Here is a 26,089-nt window from a genome sequence, read left to right as displayed (position 1 = left end):
TACAAAATCCAGTTCAGTTAATTCTATATTAATTTCTTTTTGTCTGAGTGATTCCTCTTTGTGTCCCCTGCTCCTACCCCTGTCTGGGAGTTGCCTTAACATAGAAGGGCAGTTGCAGAAACTCATTACTTTTTAAGCATCCGCAAGAAATATTAAAAGTTGATTGCAACAGTTGAGGTTAAAGGGGGTGAGCCTCACCAGTGGTCTACATCCTGCTGCCAGATTTGGGTGGGGAAGAGCCATCTTCAGAACAAAACAAGGGGCTAAGTTTTAATTGATCATTTAAGATGACAACCTAAGCACTAGTTATAGCCTAGAGGATTCCCTAGAAATGCCAGCAAACACCAAAATTTCTGTAGGTGGTGTGCAGAGCAAGATAAATTCTCATATATTAGCTTAATTTGGAAAATAAATTGTGGCACTATGTTGTAGCTTTAAACGGTCATGGGTTACAGAGCCCAAAATGGAAACATACTGTAATTCTTTGATGGGATGGAGGGGAAAGAGTGTGGTTTTGCTGTGATGGGTGGCTGTGAAGTGATGCTTTTGCAGAGTTCTGGCTAAATAAACCATGACAACATAGACTAAATGCAATGAAAAATAAGGTACCACGCCATCTTGGGTGCATCTCAGCTGGTGAGCTCCAGCTTGTGTGTTATCTCAATGTTATAACTGGACTGAGACAGAGTTGGTAATGATTTGTTTAAATTTGTACAGTGAGACAAAAGCTGAGTCTGGAAGAGAATTACCCAAAGTCTAGGTCTGCTCATCACCCACAGGCTGCTTCACAAAGCATGGAGAGTCCTCTGCAGTGCTGGAGGAATGTCCTCTGGCCAAATTGGTATTGTACTGCATGGAGCAGGCTGGAGGTCTTGCTACAGCGTCATTTTCTGTTGATTGTCATTAGACATATCGGATAGTGTCTTGATTTTGTGCTTTTTCCACCTGTAAATGGAATAAATTTTGTTCAAGAAACATCTCCTTCTCCTAACCTCCTTGCTGAGACCTTTGGTAAAAGGAGCACTATGCAGCTCGTAGGTAGAGGTTCCCAAGACCTGCATTTTCTTATTAAAATTGCAAGAATTATGGAAAATTGCTTTTGGATAAAATCTTTCTGAACTTGTGCCTTTTTTTTTCTTGTTGAGCTTTAGTATCTTCATTAACTGGTCTTTGGTTTTTATTGTTTTTTTTTTTTTTTCTTTTAATGTAGCTCCCCAGAGGAATTTTGAAATCGCCTTTAAGATGTTTGATCTGAATGGTGATGGCGAGGTGGACATGGAAGAGTTTGAGCAGGCAAGTTGAATGACAGGTTGACTTCTTAATGCTATGGCATCTTAGTCATAAGTGCAGCACTCCTCTATGATGTTATTGTGATTTATATTTGTGGTTACTGCTGGTTTATGTCTTTTCCTTCTATGCTCTGCCATGTTGCCTCAGTGCCTGCTTGCCTTTTTTTTTTTTTTTTTTTTAACTGGATATTTCAAGGCATAATTTTTCATTCAACCCAGACAACTGTAAGTATAAACTCTGATTTCCTGTGACTTTGTCACTGAGGTATCTTTACAAGATGTCACCTCCAAAGTAGATAAGGAATTTTTTTCACTCTACTGATGTCATAGGATTTTGATCCTGTTTTCTTCCACACCTTTCACTGCATTCCTTAATTTTGTTTGTCTTCAGAGAATAACCAGGGTGAGTCTGCTTAGAAGAATTTAGCCACTTATTTCAATGTAATGTAAAAATGTGTTTGACAGCGTATTTTCATTTAGTTTCTTTCCCCTCCTTCTTACAAGGTTTCATCAACAGGGAGTTTGATGCAGGCTTTTTAATGAGCTTCACCTACATGTCTAATACTGGTGAGGTCTTCCTGTAAGCTACAGTTTATGATTGTGTTAGAGTGAAAATAGATTGAAGAGTCAAGGTGTCAGTGGGGAAGAGATCTGACCTCCCCAGGCAGAAGCGTATGGTTTTCTTGCCTATGTAGAAAACAGCCTTAAGGCTTTGGAAACTCATAAACATCCTGAAGTCGCTGTATATTAGCTAAGCTCCATGTGTGTGCTACTCGTGAAAGGAAAAGTAAATGTGTTTGCAAAAAAAGGGAACTGGCTGGTTGGATGAGTTGTCACCATCTCTGTTATCAAAGAACAAGGTAAAGGAGATACACCACTAACCTACCTAATATTCATGTGGCCCCTGGCACTTCTGTGACCCCATATCCCTCAGGGCTGTACGTGTAATGGGCAAGTGGAAGCTGCTGCTTCTGGGCAAAGGAAACGAGACTCTCTGGTTAAACAAATAACCTGCTCTTGCGGGTTTTTTTTATGCTGGAGGACATCTGTATTTGGAGAAGGTGAAAAGCTGTGTACTGACATCCGAGAACAAAGCAGCCCTGAATAATCTAGTTACAAATTCTTACTCATTGGCTGATTGAATGACTAGTTAACTTCAGAAGAGTCTCTGAGAGGTCATGCTTGGGACACTTACTATAAATGGGAAGAACTAGTGACAAAGCAGGTCTGTTAAATTAATCCTACCCCCCCACCCCCTCTTCTAATCTTTTGCTGTCATCCTTCTTAAGTTATTACCTGTGGATATGATGATGTTGTTATGAGTTTGCTCCAGAGCTGTGTAATATATCTGGTTAACTGTACGTTTTTAGATGCAAACTTTGGACTATGAGGAGACTGGAGTATGTTTATCTCCAAGAGGATATCCCTTCATGTGACAGCTTGTAATGTAAACCCAGGAGTTTGTTCATTTTCCTTCAAGTGGAAATTTGAATACACAGTTGTATCCAGGTTATTGTGCTGTTTGGCACTGCCTCCCTACAAACTACTGATTTAGCTATGAAAAATTCAGAGTTTCTTATTTTCCCAAGTAAAAAATACTGTTCTTCCTTCTATTTGCATAGTGCATGAATACAGCACTCCACCGCAGCTATCTCATAATATTTAAGAATTCAAAAGGTGTTTAACAGTAGTTACTAATGTTCTAGAGTGAAATCAACTATGGACATAAATGAATTTAAGAGAAGTGGAGAATGGTTAACCACCTACTAAAAATGCAGCGATGCCGAGGTACTAACGCAGGTGTCGTGTTTGGCTTTTTTATTAGCCGTGTAAAGTAAGAAAGAATGTTTCATGAGGATGAATGTTTCAGAAGCACTATGAAGATGAAGGTACAAAATTGAATTAAATGATCTCAAATCATCCGGTAAGCAAAGGGAAGTTATATGTGCGTTAAGTCATATAAAAATCCTTAGGAAAGGGAACGTATTTTTGTTAAGCTTGTTACATGCGTCACTGCCTCTATATAAAGGAATAAAATTCCTGGTTAGTATGAGAATATTTTGGTGAAGACTGATCTTCCAGAGCTTTCAAGTCAGAGGATGAAGGAGCTGTTTTGGAAAGTGAGAAGAAACTGGCAATATCTTCGCAGATATCACTGTAACTGATTTGCTGCACTTCCCAAACAGAACTAAGGCAAACACACAGCTTCAGTGGGAGGCACATATATAACTTTATACACATATATAATATAACACACAGAATAATTTATATGATAAATAATCTTTTTCACTCCTTATGGAAATGCCTCAGTAAGAGCATGAAGGATGGCAGGGTTTGCAGATCTGTCCTTTAAACACCTTACCTGGCAGGGACAGCTGGAGCTGGCCCTTCCAGGGGATTATGCCACTAGAGGTGGCATCAGTTTAAAAGAGCAACATTGTTTTGGGGAGAACGGGAAGAAAAAGAAGGGCAAGAAAAGGCTCCTCACAGAAGCATTGTACCGTCCCTGCTGGCTGTGAGCACGTGGGAAAGAATTTCATACTCCTTTTTCAGATGTCGTCCTTGGAGATAGCTAACAGCAGGTCTCTCTTCTCATTAATGTCTGAAAAACCTTAAGAGTATTCATCAAGAAAGAAAATTACTTGCAGTAATTTAGCTAATATGCAAGTAAGTTGGAGGCTTTAACTACCTATAAGAAAATACTGAATTTCTTCAGGCCTCACTGAAGAGCCTCAGATTTTTTTTTTTTTTCTAGTTGATGCATATGCTTAGTGAATAGTGCTGAACAGTTTGGTGCCTGCATCAGTATCATCTTCAACTTTTCATCCTTCAGCATGTAAATTGTTAGTTTACTCTTCTATTTTCAATTAAAAAGTTGGATGAAAAGTAGTAAACTCGTAGGCAGTGTTAGTTTTTGATTTCTCTTCAAACTATTAACTATTTTCATTGATTCCTCCCCCCCCTCCCCCTCCCGTCTGGTGCAAAAGATAAAACAGATCACAAACACTTATGCTTTAATAGGTACAAAGACAGTGAAGCATCTCTGTGCTTCAAGGATGCTTGTATGATCGATGAGCCATGGGGGAGGACAGCACTGGTTGGGCTGGAGGACAACTTCTTGCAGTGGTTGCCTGCCTTTCTGGTTATTAGAAGGATTACTCAAAATAGGGACCAGCCGAATAAATTTTGGCTCCAGTGCCCACAGATGGATTTTCAAACTGTCCGACACTTGTTATAGATGGGGAGAGAAAAAGAGGGGCGTAGGATGCTGTATAAATCACACCCGGGAAAAGATGCTCTATCAAACAGTCTGCAGTGTGGTAAATACTCGCTTCTGCAGAAACAGGGGCAATTTTCCAAGCTGGTCATAAACTGCATTGCTTCAGACAGTTTATAAATATTTGTCTCCAAAATGTGTATGCAGAGCTCGCAGTTAAAGTGGAGCACAAAGCAAAATAAGGAATTGCTATTTACAGTGCAAAAATCCTTTCTCACATCACAGTGCATACTTAAAAAAAAAAAAAAAAAAAAAGCAGCCCTAAACCCTTTTTTCTGTATTTTTTTCCTCTGACTTGACTTGATCTTCTTTGTAGTGAAAGAATAGCCAATAGTCAGTGGTTTGGAGGCAGTGTTTCAAGTGAGGTGAGCCTGGCGGCAATATGTGGCATTCTCCAGAGCTTCCCCTTTGGGGTTGTTCCAGCCCTTGTTCTCTTGTTAGGAAAAAATTGAACACCCCATATACCACGATAACGAGGTTCTGGCATCCTTTTGACAGCTGGAGCTCTTGGCAGCTGTTTTTCTTCCTCCCTTCCAACTTTTGTCAGCAAGAGGAAGAGGCTGAAGGCAAAGCAGCAGTGTTTGCTGGAGCTTTGGGAAGCCTGTGCTGTTGAAGCTGAGTGCCGGGCAGCACATCGGATGGCTTCCCCCCCCCCCCCTTTCTCAAACTCATTGTCCTTCATATGAATCCTCTGTCTTGTTGGAAGAGATTGGCTATTATGCAAAGAGTAACACTGGCTTCTCATATCACTGCAATAGTCATCCAGACGGGCAAGTGCTGGGAAGGGGTAGCGGGATATTTGGGGATGGAGAGAGAAGGGGAGTGTGCGTTTGGCTTGGCTGGCCCCTTAAATTAGCCACAGGGCCCTTAAAATAACAAACTGTTGGATTTTTCAGTCTGTCGCATCCTTCAAGTTCAACCTTTTGCCATATCGTAGAGGGTAGGGAAGCTGTCCTGCATGTACTTGCCCTGTCCCTTTGAGAAGGTACAGGGTGCTGCTGAGAGCTCAGGGAAGGATGATGCTGTTTGGCTGCGTGGTTTGTTAAAAACATTGCTGTTATAATATGTGCTTTCACACTTGGCTGTCTTTGTGCAAATACCATGGTCTGCTGGTAACTCAGACGCTTCTGCATTACTTGTTATTCTGCTGGTGCTGCCGCTGGGGTTGTATTTGGGCTGATGCAGCTTGTGGGACTTTTGGAGAGCCCCTTGCTCTGGGTGGGTCAGCCCCTGCCTGCAGCTCAGCTTGCCATACAGCCCCAGTCGGAGGAGCTTCCAGCCATGGAAGAGAGCAGCAGGCAGCGGTGCCCTTGGGTGGAAAAACCCTGGGTTTGTGCACAAGGGGAAAGGAGATGCAATGGGAGCTAACTGGGGTTGGTGTGAGCTAACATGGATGTGCAGTAAAGTAGGAGTGCAAGCTCCAAAACGTGTGCAGGCTTTTTTCTTCCCCGTGATTGCCTCAGCTTTCTCTCCTCCTGCAACTTTGCTGGGAACGAGCTGCTCTCTGCTGACCATGCGTAGGATCAGCATTAGAATACTTATCTGCAGACGGGGTGAATTGTTTCTTAAAATTCATTTCAAGCATTTCATACTCTTCTTTCTTTAAAGAGGACTGAAAAAACCAAAGCCTAAGTTCAGCCAAATTTTTGAATTGTCATGTCTTTTAAGAATTATTTCAGACAAAAAAAAAAAGAGGATGACATGGCTGAGCTTGGAGTACCTCGTACTGATACTTGACTAGTCTAAGTCCCAGTGGTGTTTTTGATGCTAACATCCTCACTCTTACTTTTAGGTCCAGAGCATCATTCGTTCCCAAACCAGCATGGGCATGCGCCACAGAGACCGGTCTACAACGGGGAACACCCTGAAAACTGGCTTCAACTCTGCGCTGACAACGTACTTCTTTGGGGCAGATCTGAAGGGGAAGCTGACCATCTCCAACTTCCTCGACTTCCAGCGCAAACTGCAGCATGATATTCTGAAGCTTGAGGTTTGGGTTATTTTTACATATGGGGAGGGCAGCGCAGCACGGACTGTGCTGCATGACGTGGTTTCTGGAGGAAGAGCAAGAGTGTGGGAAGGGTTCAGAGGGAATTACTACAGCTGTGGCTCATAGCACTCACGAATCAAACATGTTGTTAAATTTCTGATGAGCATTTCAGTGCCTGTGGCACTCCCCAGGAACATATCCAGCCTTTGTCAGTAGCTGCTCTTGTGGAGTTGCAGCAGCAGCCAGCATGTCCCGGGTGTGTGTCCCACCACCTGGTGCTTGCCTTGCTGTTGCTTTGGCACTGCCAATGGAGGTGATGGAGATGCTTTAGAAAAAAACAAAAAACAATAGAGTTTGTGAGTGGTCTGTTGCTACCTTACTAAGGAAGGTTTGTCTCAGTCCTGATGAGTGAGGTGTGCCCTGAAGGACCAGGGTTTATAACATTCCCAAAACTCTTCCGTCTCTGCTTCTGTCCTCTCCTTGTTTGCTTCACTATTCTGAATATTTCTGCTATGTAAGTGTTCAAGCCTTGTTTGAATCCTGCTAAATAGGTGCTCTCTGTTATGTGACCTCCATTATTTACTCCTGGATTGATGTGCTTTATAAGAAATGTTGTCCACCTCTTCTGAGTTTATTACCTTTCAAGTGAATTGAAGGTCTCCTTTTTTCTTTGCTATTACCATGAGTTAACAGCAGCTCCCAGTCTCCTGCTCCTAGTCACATAGCCTGAATTTAAGCATCAAGCTTCAAAATTTAGTTCTTCTAAATACAGTGAGTATGGGACTCCTTGGTCTGTGTCTCGTCTCCCAAAGAGGAATTGACTCAGAAATAGTGCCCTTCTCTGCAGCAGGCTCAAAGGTTTGACCTGACTTGAGCAAAGCCAGGCTTTTATTTGCATCAGAAATGAGGATTTGTGCACAAGAAGATCCCACCACAACCATAACCTGTTAAGACAACAGTATTCAGAGCTCACTGCTGCTTCAGTCTGATCTATAAATGTCCATGTGCTCAGGTTGTGTGATCCACCTAATGAATAGCATTTTATTAAGTTCCTCTTAAGTCAGTCGTTGCAAACTTAACCTGAATTTATTCCCTTTTTTATTTGGAGTTTTATAAATCTAAGTAAGAAACTGACCCAAGGACTAATTTTTTTTTGTGAAGGTAATTGTCCAGTTCACTGACTTTATTTAACTGGTCATTAAAGCGGGTGGTGTGGCTCTGCATTTGCAGGGGGAATAGGCTGGTTGAAGATAATGTTCTTTGTGAACTGGAAAGTGTCGATTCCTCAGTGCCTCTACAAATTGAAACGAATGAAATACTTTTTAAGGTTAAGAAACATAAGCTGAAACTTGAACGCAAAGGGAGGAGAAATAGAGATTATTCTATCCTCGTTTGCTGTCCTGCTCCAGTTTTCCCCGCCACGATCGCTCCAGGGGCAGGCAACAAGGAGGCGCTGAAGTATTTCTGACCCTGTGCTGGAGTCCTGTGCTCCCTCCACAGGTCCCCACTTATCTCATTAAGAAGCAATGGGTTTTTTTCAGTTTCATGGTACTTGTTCTTCTTTTCCTCCTGCAACAGTTTAATATTAATTTAGTTTTTAGTGTTTTCAGTCAATTGTGTGTCGTCTTGGTGAATGTTAGTTGCCCTTCTAACAAGTTAGTTAATTGGGGACAGTGCAAGATATTTATGTCTTGGTAAGGTAATGAGTATGATAAACGCATCGTTACTGAATGCCTGACAGCACCCTTGAGCACAGTACTGTGCTGTGCTTAGCATTACTGATACTCATTTTAACTGAAAAATTGACCTATGTAACAGTAACAGTTCTGTTCTGCCAAACTTATTTTTTTCCTGAGTTCATGATACTTAAGTACGTGATTTTTCTGTTCGTAGTTCTAATCAATTTAGGCAATACAGGCCTATTTCTGTTCTCAGTGTTACGTAACGTGGCATGTCTTTTCTTCTGCTTTTATCTCTTTTGACATGATCTCCCACCTTCTACCCTTGCTTCACATTTGATGTGTTTGTTCACGGTTAAGCAGCTTTTCACACAAGCGTCTAGTGGGTTTGCATTGCTCCTTTTCCAGGGAGTGCTCTAATGAACTCTGCTGCTTAAAAAACGTGGTAATTCAGAGAAGAGACATTCCTCAAGTATTTAGCTTGACCTGTGCAAATCAGAAGAACATGAGAAGTGGCACTAGGAAATGCTGTATTACAGAGCATCAGGTAACTCATGTAGCTGATTTTTAATGGTTTCCCTTGTTTTATGTGTCTGTTTGGGTAAGGAGCCTGTGAGCACAGTGGTCCTTTGTCAGCCTCGTGCTTCACTGCCCATGCAGATCATCTCTGGACCCTTCTCTTGGTGTGGCTGATGTTACCAGTGGACAAGAAGGAGCAGAAAAGAGCTGGTGGCAGATCTGCCAGGGGCTCAACTGAACTCTTGTACCCTCATATGCTCATGCTTTGTTGGCTTAGCAAAATTAGTACATGGTCTGAAGCTGGGATGTTAATTTGAAAACTAGTTTTTGTTCACGTTTGGTGTCAGAACCCCAGAAGAGGCTTTGGGGAAATACACTGTGAGCAGGTCTGAATAATATCTCCTGGGGCTGGTGCAGCCCCCAAGTGACACAGTGCCTTTGTTCTCAAAGTGGGATGCTTGCTTTCTCTCTTCCGAAAGAAATCTACTTTAAGTAAGACCTTTTTTAAAGCTCTTTTCCCTTCAGCTCAGGATCCAGGCATATCTGCAGTTAATACGCTTGAGAGCCTGTTTCTGACTGTGAAGGTGGAACAATAGTTTCTGACCGTCTGAATCCACTTTCCTCCTACTGATTTTGGTTCATTTTTTTCTTACCAAAATATTCATGCATATTCCTTGTTAAGATCAAGCAGAAACTTTCTCAGAGGAATTAAATCAGACAAAGCCCTGAGCATGTCAATGTTCCTTATGGCTGAAGTGCTGACAGCATGCTTAAGTAACCGTGGCCTGGTGTTTTCTTCTTGCATTCTGCTTATTTTTTTGATGAAAGTACATTTTCCATCATTTTATGGAAACTCGGCAATCAGCTCAGTTGCGGGAAAGGAAGGATGAGAAAAGTAACCACAGCCAGAGGGAGAGGAGACACTTTTAATGGCTTATTACAACTTTTTGTGGTTTGGCTACTTTGAGGAAGCCATGGCCTTCTTGTTGCATTGCAGGGTGGCCCAGCTTAGCTAAGGCTGAGCCACAGGAACCAACCTACTGAATGGGGCAGGCTCCCAGCAAAGTCCTCACTGTTTTCTTACTGCATTCACACTGCCTTGCATTAGCGTCTATGGAAAGACTTGCTTTCTTCTTGTCGCGTAGTGTGACAAACGGTGACGAGTTTGTCTGGACAGGCTCTTCAGCTATAATGTGTCCTGTTAGGACAGGTGGTATTGGGGTTGAATGGTGTTGGGTTTTTTTGAGTGAAAGTATTCTGTGAGTTAGGAAGGTGGATAGGGCTTGACATAATTGTTTATGCTATTTCTGCTTGTTAATATCTGTCCTAGGTACTCCTGTGTCCTTGGTGGACCAAGAGGAGTCCCAGCCAGCCTGTGGGTCTCTTCCAGTCTAAGTTTCTCTATGATTCTGGAAGTGCATGTAGAAGAGATGTGTTAGCCCTTTGTTCTCCACATCTGTGTCACCCCTGAAAGGCAACACAAAACCTGCTAATAGGAGTGATTTAATCTCCGTATTTAGTCGTCTTTTATCTCCCCAGGTCTCGTTCTGCCAGCAGTGGGATATGTGCCTATGGTGTAAAACCTTAATAAAGAATTTTTTTTTTTTTTTTCAATTTGCCTGCAGTGAGATTTCTATAGCACATTGTTTCCCTGACAGTTATTCATGGAGGGCATTTGTTCTCAGCTGAATTGGCGAAGCAGGTACTAATCCAGCCCTATGCCTTGTAGGTGTGGGGCTGTCTTCCTGGCAGGAGATGACACGGTTGGAGAGGCAAAGTTATGCTCCATGGCTTTGAGCAACCCCATGTCTCAGTCTGGTGTGATCTGGGGTCTGTGCTTTGAGGTGGTGGGTTGCAGGTTCCCATGGAGGAGCTTGCCAGATAGGTTGAAGAGTCAGATCCTTGTGCAGATGTGTATCCTTATGCTTAAACATCGGGATCTTTGAAGTTTGCTGTTTACTGAAGGATCAAGGATGCTCCAATAGCGGTAGCTCCCAAGCAAAAGATCTTTTGAGCACTGGAGCAAAGAGCTCATTGCTGCCATCTGGGAAATCACTTATTTTATGTGTCTGTTCTGTGACAGGTGATGTGAGAGTAACTTCTTTACCCTGGAAACCCCTGTTTTCATGACCAATGCCGATATGATTGCTGTTTAGTTTGGTTTTTATGAAGAAGGGGTGATGGGTGCTCTTCCATCTGCACATATCTCATTAGAAAGTCTTAGATCTTTTTGGGTCTCAACCCTGTCTTAATGAATATTGTGGTTTCAGAAGGCATTTCTAATGCTTCGCAATCTGGTTTTAGGGTAATAGCTTGAGTCCGTAAGTGCCTTTCTGTTCTGAGTCACAGTGATGGGGTAGTTAATATCTGAGTAATCTTGTGCCAAGTTTTAAAAACTACTGTGTTGTTAGCAGCTTACTCAAGATTTTTTGGGTTCTGCCTTGTTTTTATATGGGCTTGCAGACTGATACAGATTTTCAGTTTTTTGTTAACAGGCAACAAAGTTTGTAGCAATGAGTGGTGTGTCTTTGTATCTGTTGCAGTGATTTAGGTGAAAGAAAAAAGTAACTTCAGTTGTTTTCAGTGGCCTAAAAAATGATATCTGGCAGTGTCAGACTGGATAAGCTTTGTAAGAAAGGGCCCCAAACTCGGACTTTTTGGAGGTCAATTTGCTATTCAACTTAGACAAGGCATTTTTATTTTAAGTCACCCTTATGGCAGTCTCTGTCATGGTTAGCTGTGTTGTGTCACAAAGTTGTCCTTCACCTGCTGATCTGCTCACTGTCAACTTCACTGCTGTCCTGGCCACTGTGGGAATAATGATGGGGTTGTAATGTTTTCCCTTTTTTCTTATTAATTTCTCCTTCTCTGTGTCCTGTAATGGATTTTGTATACTTACATAGTTTTGTCAGTTCTATATCTAGTTCTACATCTGTATCCTCTATATCTCCTTCTTTAGTCCCCTGCTTGCTTTCTTTTCCTTCACATGGTCCTTACATATGAAAAGCCAAACCAGCACTTGTGAAGTTGTCTCTTTTATCTGCCATTAATTGCCCCATTACAAAAATTGCTTGGTTTTTTTGTTAGTGATTTCCTGACCTGGTTGCAGCACTTAGCCGAGGTGTCTGTCACTGCGGCATCTCTGATGTGCAAACATACTGAGGAATGGTTTGAGTCGCCTGGGATGCGCCAGTAAGTCTGCAGTATGAGGTATTAAAAGATATGTTTTGAAACCATTCATTATGCTATGGGGAAGGAGGGAAGGATGGACCGATCATTAAATACAGAAAGCCTCAAGTGCACCTCATGGGTCCTCTGTTTATCCCAGAGGATGAGTGATGCAATGAGAAGGTGAGGTGGGGATGCAGCATTGGGAGGACCCGGGCTCGGTGGTGTGTACTGCATGGCTTGAGAGCTCCTGCCCAGGGAGCACAATGCTGTAGCCGGGTTGTGAGCAGTGGGAGGGAGGCAGTCCAAGCCCTGGGGTTGTGAAGGGCAAACAATGGCTGCTGTGAGAGGAAATAGGTAAAGCACAGAAGTAGAGGTGGGAGAGGAATATTAATAAGCTGAAAATACGATTAAAAAGCAGCCACTTTTTAGGCAACCAAAGAAAAACCCAGAGCAGCTTCACTTTTATGTTTGTATTCTAGTGTGTTGCCTAGGAGCTGCTTCTCTGCTAAGACAACAGACCAAATGTGCGCTTACGGACTGCCTGTGCAGCTGCAGGATGAATACTATGAAGCCAAGAGACATGGGAGACAGCAGTGGAGGATCAGATCTGTTTACGGAGGGGACACCTCCTGCGGTGATCCTCTGCTACCCAGTTGCCCTTTTGTGCTGTTACATACCAAGTTCAGCCTGAACCTCTTTCTCTTGGTCAATCCCAGCTAGCAGTGGCAGATTGGGAGTGAAGGGGTCAGCGGATGGGACATCTTGGAGAACATACCTGTCTCCATCAGAGTCTGAGCGCCCCACGCTCTGGGGCTGTGTCAGTTTTGTCATCCCCTAATTCTAGATTCAAGGTATGTTGATAGCCAGTAACCTTTAAACAACAGCTCTGGAAGGAAAGAGGACTTCGTCCTTGAGGCTTTTTCCACCCAGAAGTGCTCGCTAGAGTCAGGGATGGATAAAGCCATGATGAGTTTAGTGAAAGCAGAGAGGAGTTACCAGGTTTATTCCCACGGATCTATATACTCCCTCTTCTGTGTTTAATGTGTTAGAAGTTTTAGGGTATAGAAATAAGACTGATAACCATGAGTTTGTGATGGATGGCCATGAAGGTGTTGTGGATGACAATTTTGTGACATCTCCAGTTAAAAATGGGATCAAGTGACCACCATGATTAGGTTCGTATCAGGGAACTCTGTAGCTAAGGAGTCACAGCCCAGCGTATACATGTGTAAGCTGGGAATTTCTAGGCAGGCAGTTGAAATCATCTGGACAGCTCATCATGTTTTTGATGGCATTCAAAGCTTCTGGCAGCCTGCTTTTGTCTTGGCGTGTGAATGGAAAGGGTCACGTGAAGCTTCCAGGTTGACTGTACTGTCTTGGTTAGGGTTTGGGGAAAAGCTGACATTCAGGTTTTGTTCAATGTTGGCCAAAGACTTGGTAAGAATTCTGAGTGGGATGTTATTACGGAAAAAAAAATCTGGAAAAATAGGAATAAGTTACAAGGCCATGCCACGTACAGCCTAAAGGAAAGACAGAAGGGAGATATAACTGTCTCAGTAAACATGAGGAGTCACTATAAAGAAGACTGAGGCAAGTAATTTTCATCAATCAATAATGGCAGAGCAGGTAATGAAAGGCTTAAATGTGCACCAGGGAAAATTTAGTTTAAATACAAGACAGGTTGAATTTCAGTCCCTTTTTTCATTAAGGAGGGAGAGTGCCGGTGGGTGGGTGGCTCACCGTCACGGGTGAGGTAGCAAAAACTGTGCTTCATGCCTCTAGGAAGATGCCATAAACACTATTCCTAACTAATTCCTCCCCAGTACAGGCTGCAAAAACAAGTGGGGAAATAGTCCGTGCCAGAGAAATCAAACCCTTCCAGTGCCTCACTCTGAAAGGTGGAGGAAGAGTCAAGTTATCAGCTGTGGGGTGGTTATGGGGGGCTCAGGATCATAAGAGCACATCAAGCATCTGCATGTCAGCTGTGAAATGCTTGGTGGGACATCCTGGGGGTGCTAACCAGTGTGCTTCAAGAAGTGATGGGTGCACTGGCCCTTGGACTCTGCTTCAGTCAACTCCGTACTCAGCCTAGTGAGCATGGGAAGACCGTGTCTGGCTGTGTGGTCATCTTCAACATACCTGTTGGATCAAAATCAAATAAAAGCACTAGGCTGCCACTTCTTAAATTGTGTCTTAGCTGTAACTTGGGTCTGCTCCATCAGCAGTGACAAGTGAACAGTTGCAACGCTACAGCTGGTACTGACACGCTGAGGTTAAGGGCAGTAATGCCAAGCAGGCACCCAGTGTCAAGCTGAGAATGTTCTGTGGTCAGCAGACCGAAATAGTCAGTGGTCCAGAAATGTGCCAGTGAAGCTGGGCATGGGTGTGACAATACATGTGCATTGAGGTGCTGCAGCTACTGGTGAGCATTGCTGGGACATTGCTCAAATGCACAGGAGCAGCTTTGTCACCTTCTCATTTGGGATGGGTGCTTCATGGACTGATTAAAGCAACCATTGCAATGCCTGGTGAGAAAGCACCCGTTATGGTATATGCTGCTGCTTTGCTTTTATTTGAACTGGGAGACTTAAATGTGGTTAATGCAGCGGCTCTGCAGGGGAGGCCGTTTGAGGGTTTTATTGGAATTTCTATTTATTGCATCGTTAGTAGCAGTAGAGGGTTTTGCTCTGTAACAACAGGCTCCTTTGGTTTATGAAGTGTGTGTAAATCCACTCCCAAGCTCCCGCAGTGCAGCACGCTGAGCCCTGCACTCATGCAGGCAGCAGAGCCTTTTGTAGGACCCCTGCACATAAAATCCCAAGAGTAGTATTTTGATTAATTACATTGCCACGAGAGTGTGTGTACAGGTTTGTATGGCCAAGTCCGTACAGTAGAAGGGATCAGCTAGTTTAGCATAGATGCTTTTGTTCATGTGTGCACAATTCAGTTAACCAAGAGCCAGGTAGTCCTAAAAGTTGTTGGGCAAGAGGCCGGGACGTCTGCGTGAACATGTTGGGACTTCAGCCGTACAGCTGCGCTGGCTGGGTGATGTACCTGGGCGCATAAGCCCCGTACAGAGGAAGGCTTCGGACCAACGCTAACTCATGCCCAGCAAGCTCGGCACATATGCGCAGGATTTTGTGCTCATGCTGGGTTTCGTGCTGTTAGCGAGATGGGAAAGGCAGGAACTGTCTTGGAAGCTTCTGCGGCTTTGTTTTGTTACTGCGGAGCTGTTGCTGAGGCATTTGCAATGTCCGGTTAGCTGACAAAAATCAAAGCAGACGTTTAGGGCTGTGTGTTTTCTATCTTCCCGTGGACCCTCAAATACTGTGACTACAGGAACATGGGCAGTGTGTTTTATTAATCACAGAAAAAACCCAAAATGTTTATCACACAACAGGCTTGCTGTGCTTCCTTGGGTGAGAAAGTCTGCCAGCTTCTTAAGCATGACCCAAAATAAATAGAAATAGAGTCCTGCATGATAACAGCATGCTAAAATCACTGGTTGGGAACTTTCCGATGAGCAATTCTTGTAGCAGGTATCTGACTTCTGCCTTGTCCTTCTGCTATATGAACAAACGCTTTAGTTCCCTTGCTCTTTTGTTCCTTTCAAGCTTTGAAGACGAAGCTGTTCTGCACCTTCACACATTGCTGTCTGTGCTTCAGCTCCTGACTTTGCCTCTGTTGGTGCATTAAAGACATGGGAGCAGGACACAGGCACTCCCTTTTCCCTGCTAGGCTGAATCAAACTGCTGCAAACTTGTTTTTCTTGGCAAATTGAGTGCCAAGGTCAAGCAGGAACAGCATAAATTCTAACAGGCAATAAGAGAGCTATATTTCTTAATAAAATTGTGTATATCAGTTCCATGGAGATTTTTATTTGTGTTTTTCAGAGTAACAGTTTGGCTCTGATGCTTGCGGCTCCGCCATCCTGTGGGTATCGCTGCTGGTGGGCTGGGAACTCATACTGCTTCTGAACTTTGCTCTTTTCTCATTCAGTGAGCATGTAGGATGGAAAAGCTCCTCTGTTCCTTGCACCAAGGTACCAGGAGCATTGTCAAGGGCAGGAATGGCAGTAATGCAGGCAGGTCTGGAGAGAAGCAGTGGAAGGTGGCTGCTCATCTCTTCCGCCTCTCCATCCCAGCAGTGCTTCCCTGTAATTTATCAGACATGTCCTTTCCCCTTTCAGTATTACTGATTCCTCTCCTTTACATTTCCTTCCTTTCATTCCTCCAACGCATGAAATTACAAAATGCAGATCTTTTCAGAGCTGGCAAGAAGTTATTTTGATTCATGAGGATGAATTTCAGGTGTGGCTGTCTTTACATAACCTTTTTTAATTGCTCGTTAAAGCATAACAAGTTGCTGGTGATTGGAATTAATTTTTTCCCCTTGCAGGCAGCAGTGGCATGCCAAGGTCAATGAAACCTCAAAAGCATCTATCAAACACCTGGTCTGCTGGGATTGCACTGCCACTGACAGATGTACATTTTTAACCTGGCTGCTACATATTCACTTAAGCTGCTCTCAGAGAGCAGAGGGAGAGGGTTTGGAAGATTGGATTTTTCTTCTGTGAAAATAGCTGCCTTTTCTTTCATATGGTTTTTTAAGATAAAGAGCAGCAGGCTGCCGCTGGTAGCATTGGGAGCGTTTTTCCTGACCTGATCCAGCTGTACAACCCACACTTGAGTGTAGGGAATCAGGTAAGGGAAGGAGTTAATGGGCAATTAAATAATTCGGATGCTCTGGCTAGTTTTTATGAGGCTCAGAAGTGGTTTCCGAACCTGAGGACTTTGTGGTGCTGTCTGCCCATTCCTGGTGGAGCAGGAACCGCCATCAGCAGTAGGCAGCGTGCCAGCTCGGCGCAGCCAGTGTTGCAGCATGCTGGGGCAGGAGCTGCTGCAGCGCTGCAGGCAAGGAGCCTCTCAGCCCGCTCTGGGCATCGGAGGTGGGTCATGGTGGTCGTGGTTTGCTTCTGTGTACGGGTTATCCAACTCTGGACCGACTTCCTTGGGCAGCCTGGGTTTGCACTGCCCAGCATTGCAGAGTGGTGTCCAGAACAGCTTGTGCATGATGGTTCAAGCTGGGTTTGGCATTTTCTCCTCCACATCGTTCCCATTTGCATTTCTCCCACTGTTGGTAGCTCTTATCTTTAGAGCTGTTTCTTTGGCTGGTTTTTACCAAATAACGTAATTGGTCTTTGATCCCATCCAGTGACAATTTGCAGGCTGCCAGCACAGTACACCAGGTTGTATCTGGAGCAGGCTGGGTTTCGCTTTGCAAAACCCAGTGTTTTAGATCCATGTGCACTGGAACCTTTCAGCATAATTAACACCACCCCCACCACCCCCCCAAATATATATTTTGAGACCTTTGATCTTTCCAAATAAAAAGCCTTTAGAAACTTTTGCACCAGTAATCTGCTGCCTGGGCAAACACTGGGTGGAGGAGGTTGCTGGGGCTTAGGAAGATGTACAGTGTTATCCCCTTTTTTTCTTCCTCTGTCATAGTTGTATATGCAACTTGACAAGAGATCCTGGCAGCCTGCTTCTCCAGAACAGTAAACAGAGCCAGTGCTGCAGCAGTTTGCAGATAAATAATGTATTACAGCCTGTCAAATAAAACTTTGAGCAAATACCACTTTAAAGGGTCATATATTGTGAATCTGAATATTACCCTACAAATCATTATTTCACAGACCCTTTTGATTCCTTATTACGCACACCGCGGCACTCTGAACAGGTCACCTTTTTCAACTACCCTTAAACCTGACAGTATGAGCAATATTTCTGCTATTGATGTTTGTTTAACTAGCATAAATAAGCTCAAAAATTATCCCTCAACATTTTTTCTCCATCCAAAAGGCCTTGTAATTTTTTTTTTTTTGCTATCTCAATTGGATATGTGGCACACATACATTTATTTTTTAGATGCTTGCTTTGAGATTTTAGGGAATACATAGTTTGATTGGGTTTTAGGAGAAGTCTTCCTAGAAATTTAAGACCCTGTTAAAATACAGCTAGATATTTTGCTAATATGAGTGTTTAAAGAGGATAGAAGCTATATTGCTGGGATGCCTGGTTGCAGCTAGTTTGAAGTTCAAGAATATTTACATCAAATTTACAGAAGATGGGTTTAGAAGTATTTCTGAAAAATAAAAACCTAGTAAGTTGAAGATGCCGATTCTTGTACAGCAGAAGTACTATGCTTCGTGGTATTTGTGTTTAATATCCCTTTTAAAACTGATGTGACCATGTTTCTATTCTTTCCTGGTGTTTGTAGACTAGCAAGACTATGCAGTAACTCTCAGATGAGCCCATGCACTGATAGGTATGGGCATAATTGCAGAAAAAGCAGTGCAGAGTATTGCTTTGTCCATGCAGCTCAGCAGTTGGTATTCTCATCATGGGGTAAGTCCAGGGAATACAAATTCAAGTCCCAAAGCACAGACTGAGCTGATTTTCCCCATCCCATCAACCTGGGGCTACTGGAAGGGTTGCACCATAGAGGTAATCAGCAAACAGCACAGGAGATGCCACTTTTTTTTTTTTTTTTTTTTGGCATAGCTTTAGGAAAAGTCCGAGCTGTGTTTTCATCATGCTGCATCGTGTTACAGCTGGGGTGTTTCCCTCTCGTGTCAATGGGCTTTGAGGCTCTTGCTGGTTTTCATTGATGTTAAATGCTGTTTGAACCTATGCCGAGTGCAGCCACTGGAAGGGCATGATGGTTATTTTAACAATCTTGTTCAGCAAACAAAGCAAGCAAACCAAAATAAGCCACCGTTCAGTGTACAAACCAAAAATGGGATGCCCGGTTAGGAAGGAGAAGAAATCCCACTTTTCAAGCATGAGGTTTTTACATCCATTAGTGGTTGTATGGTGATGCTAAGCCCTCTCTGAGGGTTTTGGTCCTCTGGCATCCCTCCCTGGGCAATTGCAGAGCTGGTGTTGCTCTCATGGGCATAGTTCAGTCTGGTGGCAGCAGTGACAATACACTGCTCTGTATTTTTTAAGCAGTTTTTTATACTTGCAATCTCTGATTACACAGGGTTTCAGCACTGGGGTTTTAGGTAGAAATTTTCCGTATTAATGCTATTGGTTATGACAAATTTAATGAGGAGGGAGGAGAGTCAGCTGGAATGAGAAGTCTTCCCCTGAGGAGTGTCTGGTACCCAAGCTTGACCTTTTTCTGAAGGAGGGATCTCCTGGGGGCAAGTTAAAATTTCATCTTTTTTTTTTTCTGAAACACCGCTGTGTCTCAGACGAAGCCACGCATCTCTCCACACCAAGCCTGAACTGGAAGGGGCAATTCAGCCCTTACCCCACAACATATGGGGCAGCAGGGCTGCAGGTCTGTGCTCATAGACGCACGATGCTGTTTGTTCCCTAAACCATCAGTTTAAATGGCAATTTCCTGGTTTCCCCATTGTTTCTCAGATTCGAAAAGTCTACATTAATGAGGTGGATGGTCTGAGTCTGTGGCCCATCTCCACAGTCAAGGAGGACCCAGAGGAGGTCCTCCTGCCCATGCCAGATGGTTCCTTAGCCATCAGACCTGCTTGATTTCCCAGCAGTGACCCTTGCAGCTGGTGGTGGCAGAAGGAGAGCTGAAAGGAAGCCAATGTCTGTGTTTAAGAAGTTCCAGTGGATTTTTTTTTTTTTTTTAATAAAGATGTTTCTCATGGTGGTGTCTCTGAATTGGTTCAGGCTGGATGCTTCTCAGAAGCTGGTATTTGGTTTCCCACAGGAGAAGGTGGATTGAGTTAGTGGGGGAAAAAAATAGTGAAGTCTGGAAGCAGAGGAATTATGGGTCTGTTGTGTTATGGTGGATCCTTGCATTGCCCTTCCATAAAGTTACACAATTAAGGGGGTGTGGAAGCAGAGAAAACTGTTTATTTGCCTTCTGTTCTCCTCATATGATTAAGCCTTTCCTCCATGCATTGAAGAAGAGAGAGTAGGGTTATTTATTCAGACAGAAAACTAAGCTAGAAGGAAGCTTACCCACATTTCAGCTTCTAGAGGAACATGAAGATGTTCCTCCTGTCTGATAGGGGTTTTCTGGGGGGGAGGTGGGAATATTTAACACTTTTAAGATTATGGATAGTCTTTTAAATGATGGTAGAAAGTATCCTAATGTGGTATATGGATTGGCTGCTGGGACTGGGCTAGCAAAGCTGGGTCAGGTTGGCAGTGGGAGAGTGAAGTGCCGTGCCTTATTTCTCCTGCCGCCTTACCCACCCATAAACACATTTGATTTCCTTGCACGTCACGTTGGCTTTTAATGAATTTCAGAATACTGCCTATTATATTTTAGGCTAATTTCTTCAGCATCTCAGGTGTCCTGGCTTGCGGGAAGAACTCTGGAGAGCGTTATATTTCATTATTCACTGTATCTTTGCCGGTGTGCAGATGCAGAATCCGCTGCTGGCACCAAGTGGCTGTGGGTGGAAGCTGCTCCGGAGGTGTTGGACTCACCGGCCATCTGTGTTGTATGTGAGATTTTTGGGGCTGCAGTTTGGAGGGGGGTAGGACCCCCCTCTTCCCTCTCCAGTTTCCCCGATGGTGTGAGTGTCACATGTGGGAGCTGCTCTGTCCCACAGCAGCTGGTGCCCTGCAATGCTGGCTGAGCAATTGCCTTGGCCGTGCTTTTCCTTTATTTAAGATATATGAAAGGGGAAAAGACTGTCAGAGGACTTGTTTGCTTGTAGTAAATCTCAGTGTGCTCTGCCCTGCATCCCATCCTTGTAGGGTTTGTTGTGTTTTCTCCCCCAGGTGACTGGAAAAATAACTTGTACAGTAATGTCACATGCATGAAGGCAGAGGATTGTGATTACCTGAGAAAGGACACTATTTTTCCTGCCTCTTCAAAAATCTGGGGGATTTTAACACTGTTCATAGACTGTGTATTGAGTACTGAAAGAAAAATTACTGTAGGCTTTGCATCCTCCTTCATTTTCAAGTAGATACAACGGGTGAGCTGTGTTTGGTTGGCCAGAAGACATTCAAGAAGGCAGGAGAGGACAGATGTAGTACCTCTGCTCCCAGACAGGGAGGTGGGAAAGGGGGTGTCAGGAGTAGATAGTTTTGGTTTGATTTTTTGGTTGTGTTTTTAGAAGCTGAAATCAAAGTTTTTCCACTCACAAATCATTTGTAGCCAAGTTTCTCTCTGAATATGATTTTGTTGCTTTTTCTCAGTTCAGTGGTGATTATATTTGATTTTGGAAACTGGTTGTTGACCAGCTCTCGCTTGCCAGCCCCTTTCTAGGCTTGACTTTGCAACGAACACCGCTGTGTGCCTGTGTATGTGAAAGCATAACACTTGGCTGCCAGGAACTGACTTTTGGCATCTGTGAGTGTTTCAGTTTAATGTTAGAGGTGTTCATTTTAAAGCAAGATAAACCCAGAATAAGAAGAGTTAATTCCATGGTTTACAGGCTTTTTTATTTTTTGTGAATAATACTTGTATGGTGTTTTGACTCATCACTGTACCTGATGACCACCTGCAGAAATTAAAAATTGGAACCAGTTTTGGAGCCCACAGGGAGGGGGAATGAGTTGGTTTATTCACAGGGTCTCAGGACCATTTTGTGCTTTAAAGAGATTTGTATAAATAAGTTAGTTTCTTCATCTTAGATTTGTTTTATCTTTATTTTGTCCTTTAACACAACCTCCCAACTGTGTGATAAATCAAGAGACTAAAGCTGTTTCGTCTCATGCGGTGGGTCTGCTGCAGGTGAGGCTCTTGCTACTGCCATGATCGAGACTCAGGTTATGGCAGTAGGATGGGCGCTTGTTATGGTTTAACCCAAGCCAGCAACTAAGCCCCACACAGCCCATTGCTCACTGCCCCCTTGGGTGGGATGGAGGAGAGAATCAGAAGAGTAAAAGTGAGAAAACCCTTGGGCTGAGATAAGGACAGTTTAATAGGGAAAGCAAAAGCCGCGTGTGCCAGCACAGCAAAACAATGAATTCATTCACCACTTCCCATCAGCAGGCAGGTGTTCAGCCATCTCCAGGAAAGCAGGGCTCCATCACATGTTAATGGTTAATTGCGAAGACAAACGCCATCACTCCGAACATCCCCTCCTTCCTTCCTCCCCCAGCTTCGTGTGCTGAGCATGACGTCCTATGGTCTGGAATATCCCATGGGTCAGCTGGGGTCAGCTGTCCCAGCTGTGTCCCCTCCCAACTCCTTGTGCCCCCCCAGCCTCCTCACTAGTGGGGCAGTGCAAGAAGCAGAAAAGGCCTTGACTCTGTGTAAGCACTGCTCAGCGGTAACGAAAACATCTCTGTATTATCAACATTGTTTTCAGCACAAATCCAAAACGTAGCCCCATACCAGCTACTATGAAGAAAATTAACTCTATCCCAGCCCAAACCAGCACAGCACTCTACTTCATTTTCGATAAATTTTGCAAGATGCCAAAAATCCTGCAAGCATCAGCACGTTAATTGTGTTCCATGCTTCGATACTGCTGCTCAGAGCTGGTGAGATCCTTGTACTTGAATATTGGAGTTATTTTCGACAGATGCCTTAGAAAGGTTTGCTTCCAGAAGGGCTTTGCCCACCTGCGTTGGCTCGTGTCTTTGACGGCCAATGCAACAGCACTTGTTGATTTTTATTTTCCCTGTAGTACAGAAGAATCCCTGGTGTGTGGTCTAGACCAGGTTGCCCAAACCCAGACTTTGCATGTTTTGCTACGCTTCTGTCCATCTTTTCCTTGCCTGAGTGATGGTTGAAAGCGTGCCACTACTACCTGCCAGGAAACTTTTGGGCCAGTACGCTTTGTTTTTGTAATGTAAAAGGATTAGCAGGTGCCAAGTGGCATCAGGCAACCTCTTGGGGGGGAAAATTTGTCATGTGGCTATTAGACATATTGGTCCAGCTGCAGCTTCCCACCAAGGAAATGCCTAAAACCCCAAAGATGAGAAGCTGAGAAGGTGAATCACAGGAGGAATAAACATTTTTTCCCCTTTGCTTATTCTGTAGCTGCAAACATTTAGTAATAGGTGCTATTAAATAAGATAACTTAGTTTATCAGTTTTCTATAGTGACATTTGAGATGCAGAAGTTTGCATTGAATTTTACAAGTAATCCTGCTTAAAGCATGCTTGTCTGTCTTTCTCCCAGCTGCATGGCTGCAAACATTGATTGCAAATTACAGCGTTATTCTTAATGTACCAACTCTCCCCAGGTAATCCTTAAACCACAGGTGTGTTTATATCTTCTTTTCTTTGGGAAAGCCCAAGCAAGGGGAGCTGAAGGGCTTGCTAAGACCCTCTGCAGCAGTAGTGGGGCAATGGCTTTGAGTATCTCAGGGTCGTGGCTGAAAATGGGAAAGAAAGAGGAAAGCTGGGCTGAAATGATGTGTTTCATCATTGTGCTCCTGTTAAGACTTCTTCAGTGTGGCATTTGGAGAATAATCCTGGTTTTTTATCTTAAAGTTGGCACCAAAAGGGTTTGTGTGAGACACATCAGGAGAAAAATGAAGATGAAAAGGGGCTTTAATTATTTTTTTTCTGGTTATTTTTGCACCCAGTAGTGCAAATCTGACCACTATCTGAATGCTTAGTTACACAACAACTGTGAGGAGTTGGTCCTTTTTTATTTCCCCATCTGCAAGACTGCAGGGAGCTGTGCTGCTTGTGTTACCCCGTGGAGCTGCACAATACCTGCTTCTTAATGCAGGGTGGGGGAGAGGACTGACAGGCTTTTAGTCACTGATTCAAGACTTTTCTAAGCATATTCACCACTTATGAGGTTGATTTGAGATATTCAGACCTGTTTCTTATCCTTTAATAAAAGATGCTATCTTATGCTCTGCTAAAACTGGGGATATTTGAAGGCAGTTGGTGGAAAAATACTAGTTTGTGTCTTTTGGGCTGAAATTAGCATTGGCGCTGCTTTTGAAACAGTACTGACTGCAAATTTTTGTGTCTCTTGGGTATTGTAAAACTTCTTTGCATTCTTCAAACATGCCAGAAGGGACTACCTCTGCTTTTTAATGAAGAACACATACTTTTCCTCCAAATGAGTTTTCCCTCTCCTTTCCCCAGCACACGACAAGGAGAGAGGCTGATGGTTTGCATCTTGAGTAGCCCCTAAAGTCTGTATCAGAGGACAGTAAAAAGTGCCATCTTTTTCCCAATTACTGCGTGGGCCACTCAAGCAAAAGCACAAGGTGCTAAGAAACAGAATTTGTCTACTTGGGAGCTGCCTCCTGCCAGCGTAGTCCATCCAAACCCCTCTAGCCCTGGCACTTTATGCATTTCAGATGCAGTAGGAATCCCTTAGTGTCCCACTGGGAAAAGCAGCCAAAGTCTGGCTTATATGCTAATAATTAAAAAATATTTACCCCAAAATTGGCATAAGCATGGAAATTGTAATAGCTTGTTTGCCAGCAGCCTAGTTGCTATATAGCGTAGCTGAAGAGCCCTGTATATTAAAAGCAGTGTCTGGAGCTCTGCCTACACAAGGATTGAAAGCAAGGCTGGTGGAGCTGCCGGCTTTCATCTCCCCACCTTGATCTTGGTTGGGTACCTTGCTGGCTTTTGTGTTATCTGTGTAATTAAGCACAGAAGAGCGGTTGAGGCAGAAATGGTTAACTCGCTGAGCAATACAATGTCAAGTCAGTGGTACTAAGTTGTTCCATAGGACTTTAAAAATTAATTTCGTTGTTAAATGTCATCTTCTGGCTTGTGATCAGCTGTAGTGTAGGTCATATGTTTTCTGATAAATTTGAAGGAAATCAAATAAGGGATCCTGAACGCTGAGATCTGTGAAACCGAAGTCGGTTGAAGTCTAATGTTGATGTTTGTAGAGATACAAAGAGTTGGGGAAAAAAGGAGAAGATGAAATCTGCATTATTCAGCTAGCAGAGACCTGGTGCTCCAACCCAGCACCCTGCCAAGTCAAGAAATTGCTCTTCCCTTCTCCCCTGCAGCAAAAGCCAGGAGGACATAAACTAATGCTGGAGAGGTGGATTAATGGAGAAAACTGTTCTTTGCCGAAGGGCTTGCGGGAAGTTCTGCAGGGGCCTCACAGCAGCGTTTGTAAGGGTCGGGGTCTGGAAGGGGCTGAGGGTGAGGAGAACTTTCTGGGACTGGGAAAGGGGAACTCTGGAGACCTCCATGAACCTTCCCTTGCTGGGACACTGGTACAGGACTTGGAGCAGAGAAGAGCTAAAATGAGACATAGTTTTTGCAAGACTTTTCTTTCCTGGTTTATTAACCACCGTTCCCCTTTATAGCAATCATGGAAGCACTCCTACATGCGCTTCTTTTGAAGCACATACTTGCATGTTAGCTCAGTCCTGCACAGATCTTTGATCAATCAGAAAAGGTCACTGTAGCAGCCAAATTCTCTGGATGCGAATTCAGATCTTAAAGCTGGAAGTGCATATGAAGAACACCTTAGTATTTCTTCTTGCTTTCCACCCGTTTGGACACCTGTGGACAGTGGCTTGGTTTCAAGTTAAGGTAATCATCCTGCCTTTTCAAGTCCAGCTCTACAAATGCTGTCCCCCTGCAAGATAAAACTAGGAAGGCGAGATACAAAGACTTCTTCCAGAAGTTGTCCAAGGTATAGCACGTAGGGAAGATGTTGACTTATTGATGGAGACAGTCCTGGAGAAAGCAAATATTCAAATGCATTAGGATTTCTTCTTCATGAGTGTTTCCTGCAGTGTTCATTTTTTGTTACAGTGCCTTCGTATGCCCTTACTCTGGATGGAGCTTTCTGCTGCATGGTCTTGTTTTCACTTCTCCCCTTTTTTCCCTCCCCCTTCTAGTTTGAGCGGCATGACCCAGTGGAAGGGCGGATCACGGAGCGGCAGTTCGGCAGCATGCTGCTGGCCTACAGTGGGGTGCAGTCCAAGAAACTTACTGTCATGCTGAAGCAGCTCAAGAAGCACTTCCAAGACGGAGAGGTCAGTGGCATCGGTGGCAAATTTGGGAAGTTGCAGTGGGGGCAGTTGTCATGCACCATGCTGAGAAATGAGTAAGCAATCTCTGTCTTCTTAAGAAAAGCACCTGTACCTTGTTAAGCAGTGTAGGGAGATACGCTGACTTTGCAGGTGATAAATATTTTGCTAGCAGCAGGGTGATGGAAGAGGTGGGAGTGCAGTGGTCAGCGTCCAGCTCAGCGTATAGGCTTGTCCCTATTA

General features: G+C 43.8%; 1 protein-coding gene across 10 annotated transcripts in view; it reads left to right on the top strand.

The window, feature by feature from the left end:
• Positions 1 to 26,089, top strand: part of MICU1 (mitochondrial calcium uptake 1) — a 109,428-nt gene that overhangs the window by 66,365 nt on the left and 16,974 nt on the right. For all 10 annotated transcript variants that reach the window (XM_052800124.1, XM_052800125.1, XM_052800123.1 and 7 more), the window contains 3 exons: positions 1,211 to 1,293; positions 6,359 to 6,556; positions 25,715 to 25,852. In XM_052800124.1, the coding sequence (XP_052656084.1) occupies positions 1,211 to 1,293; positions 6,359 to 6,556; positions 25,715 to 25,852 (419 nt within the window). The remainder of the gene's footprint in view (positions 1 to 1,210; positions 1,294 to 6,358; positions 6,557 to 25,714; positions 25,853 to 26,089) is intronic.

This window comes from Harpia harpyja, chromosome 10, assembly GCF_026419915.1.
Source record: "Harpia harpyja isolate bHarHar1 chromosome 10, bHarHar1 primary haplotype, whole genome shotgun sequence".
Classification (NCBI taxonomy): domain Eukaryota; kingdom Metazoa; phylum Chordata; class Aves; order Accipitriformes; family Accipitridae; genus Harpia; species Harpia harpyja.
The sequence above is the reverse complement of the archived record's forward strand: the minus strand, read 5'-3'. Positions and strand labels throughout refer to the sequence as shown.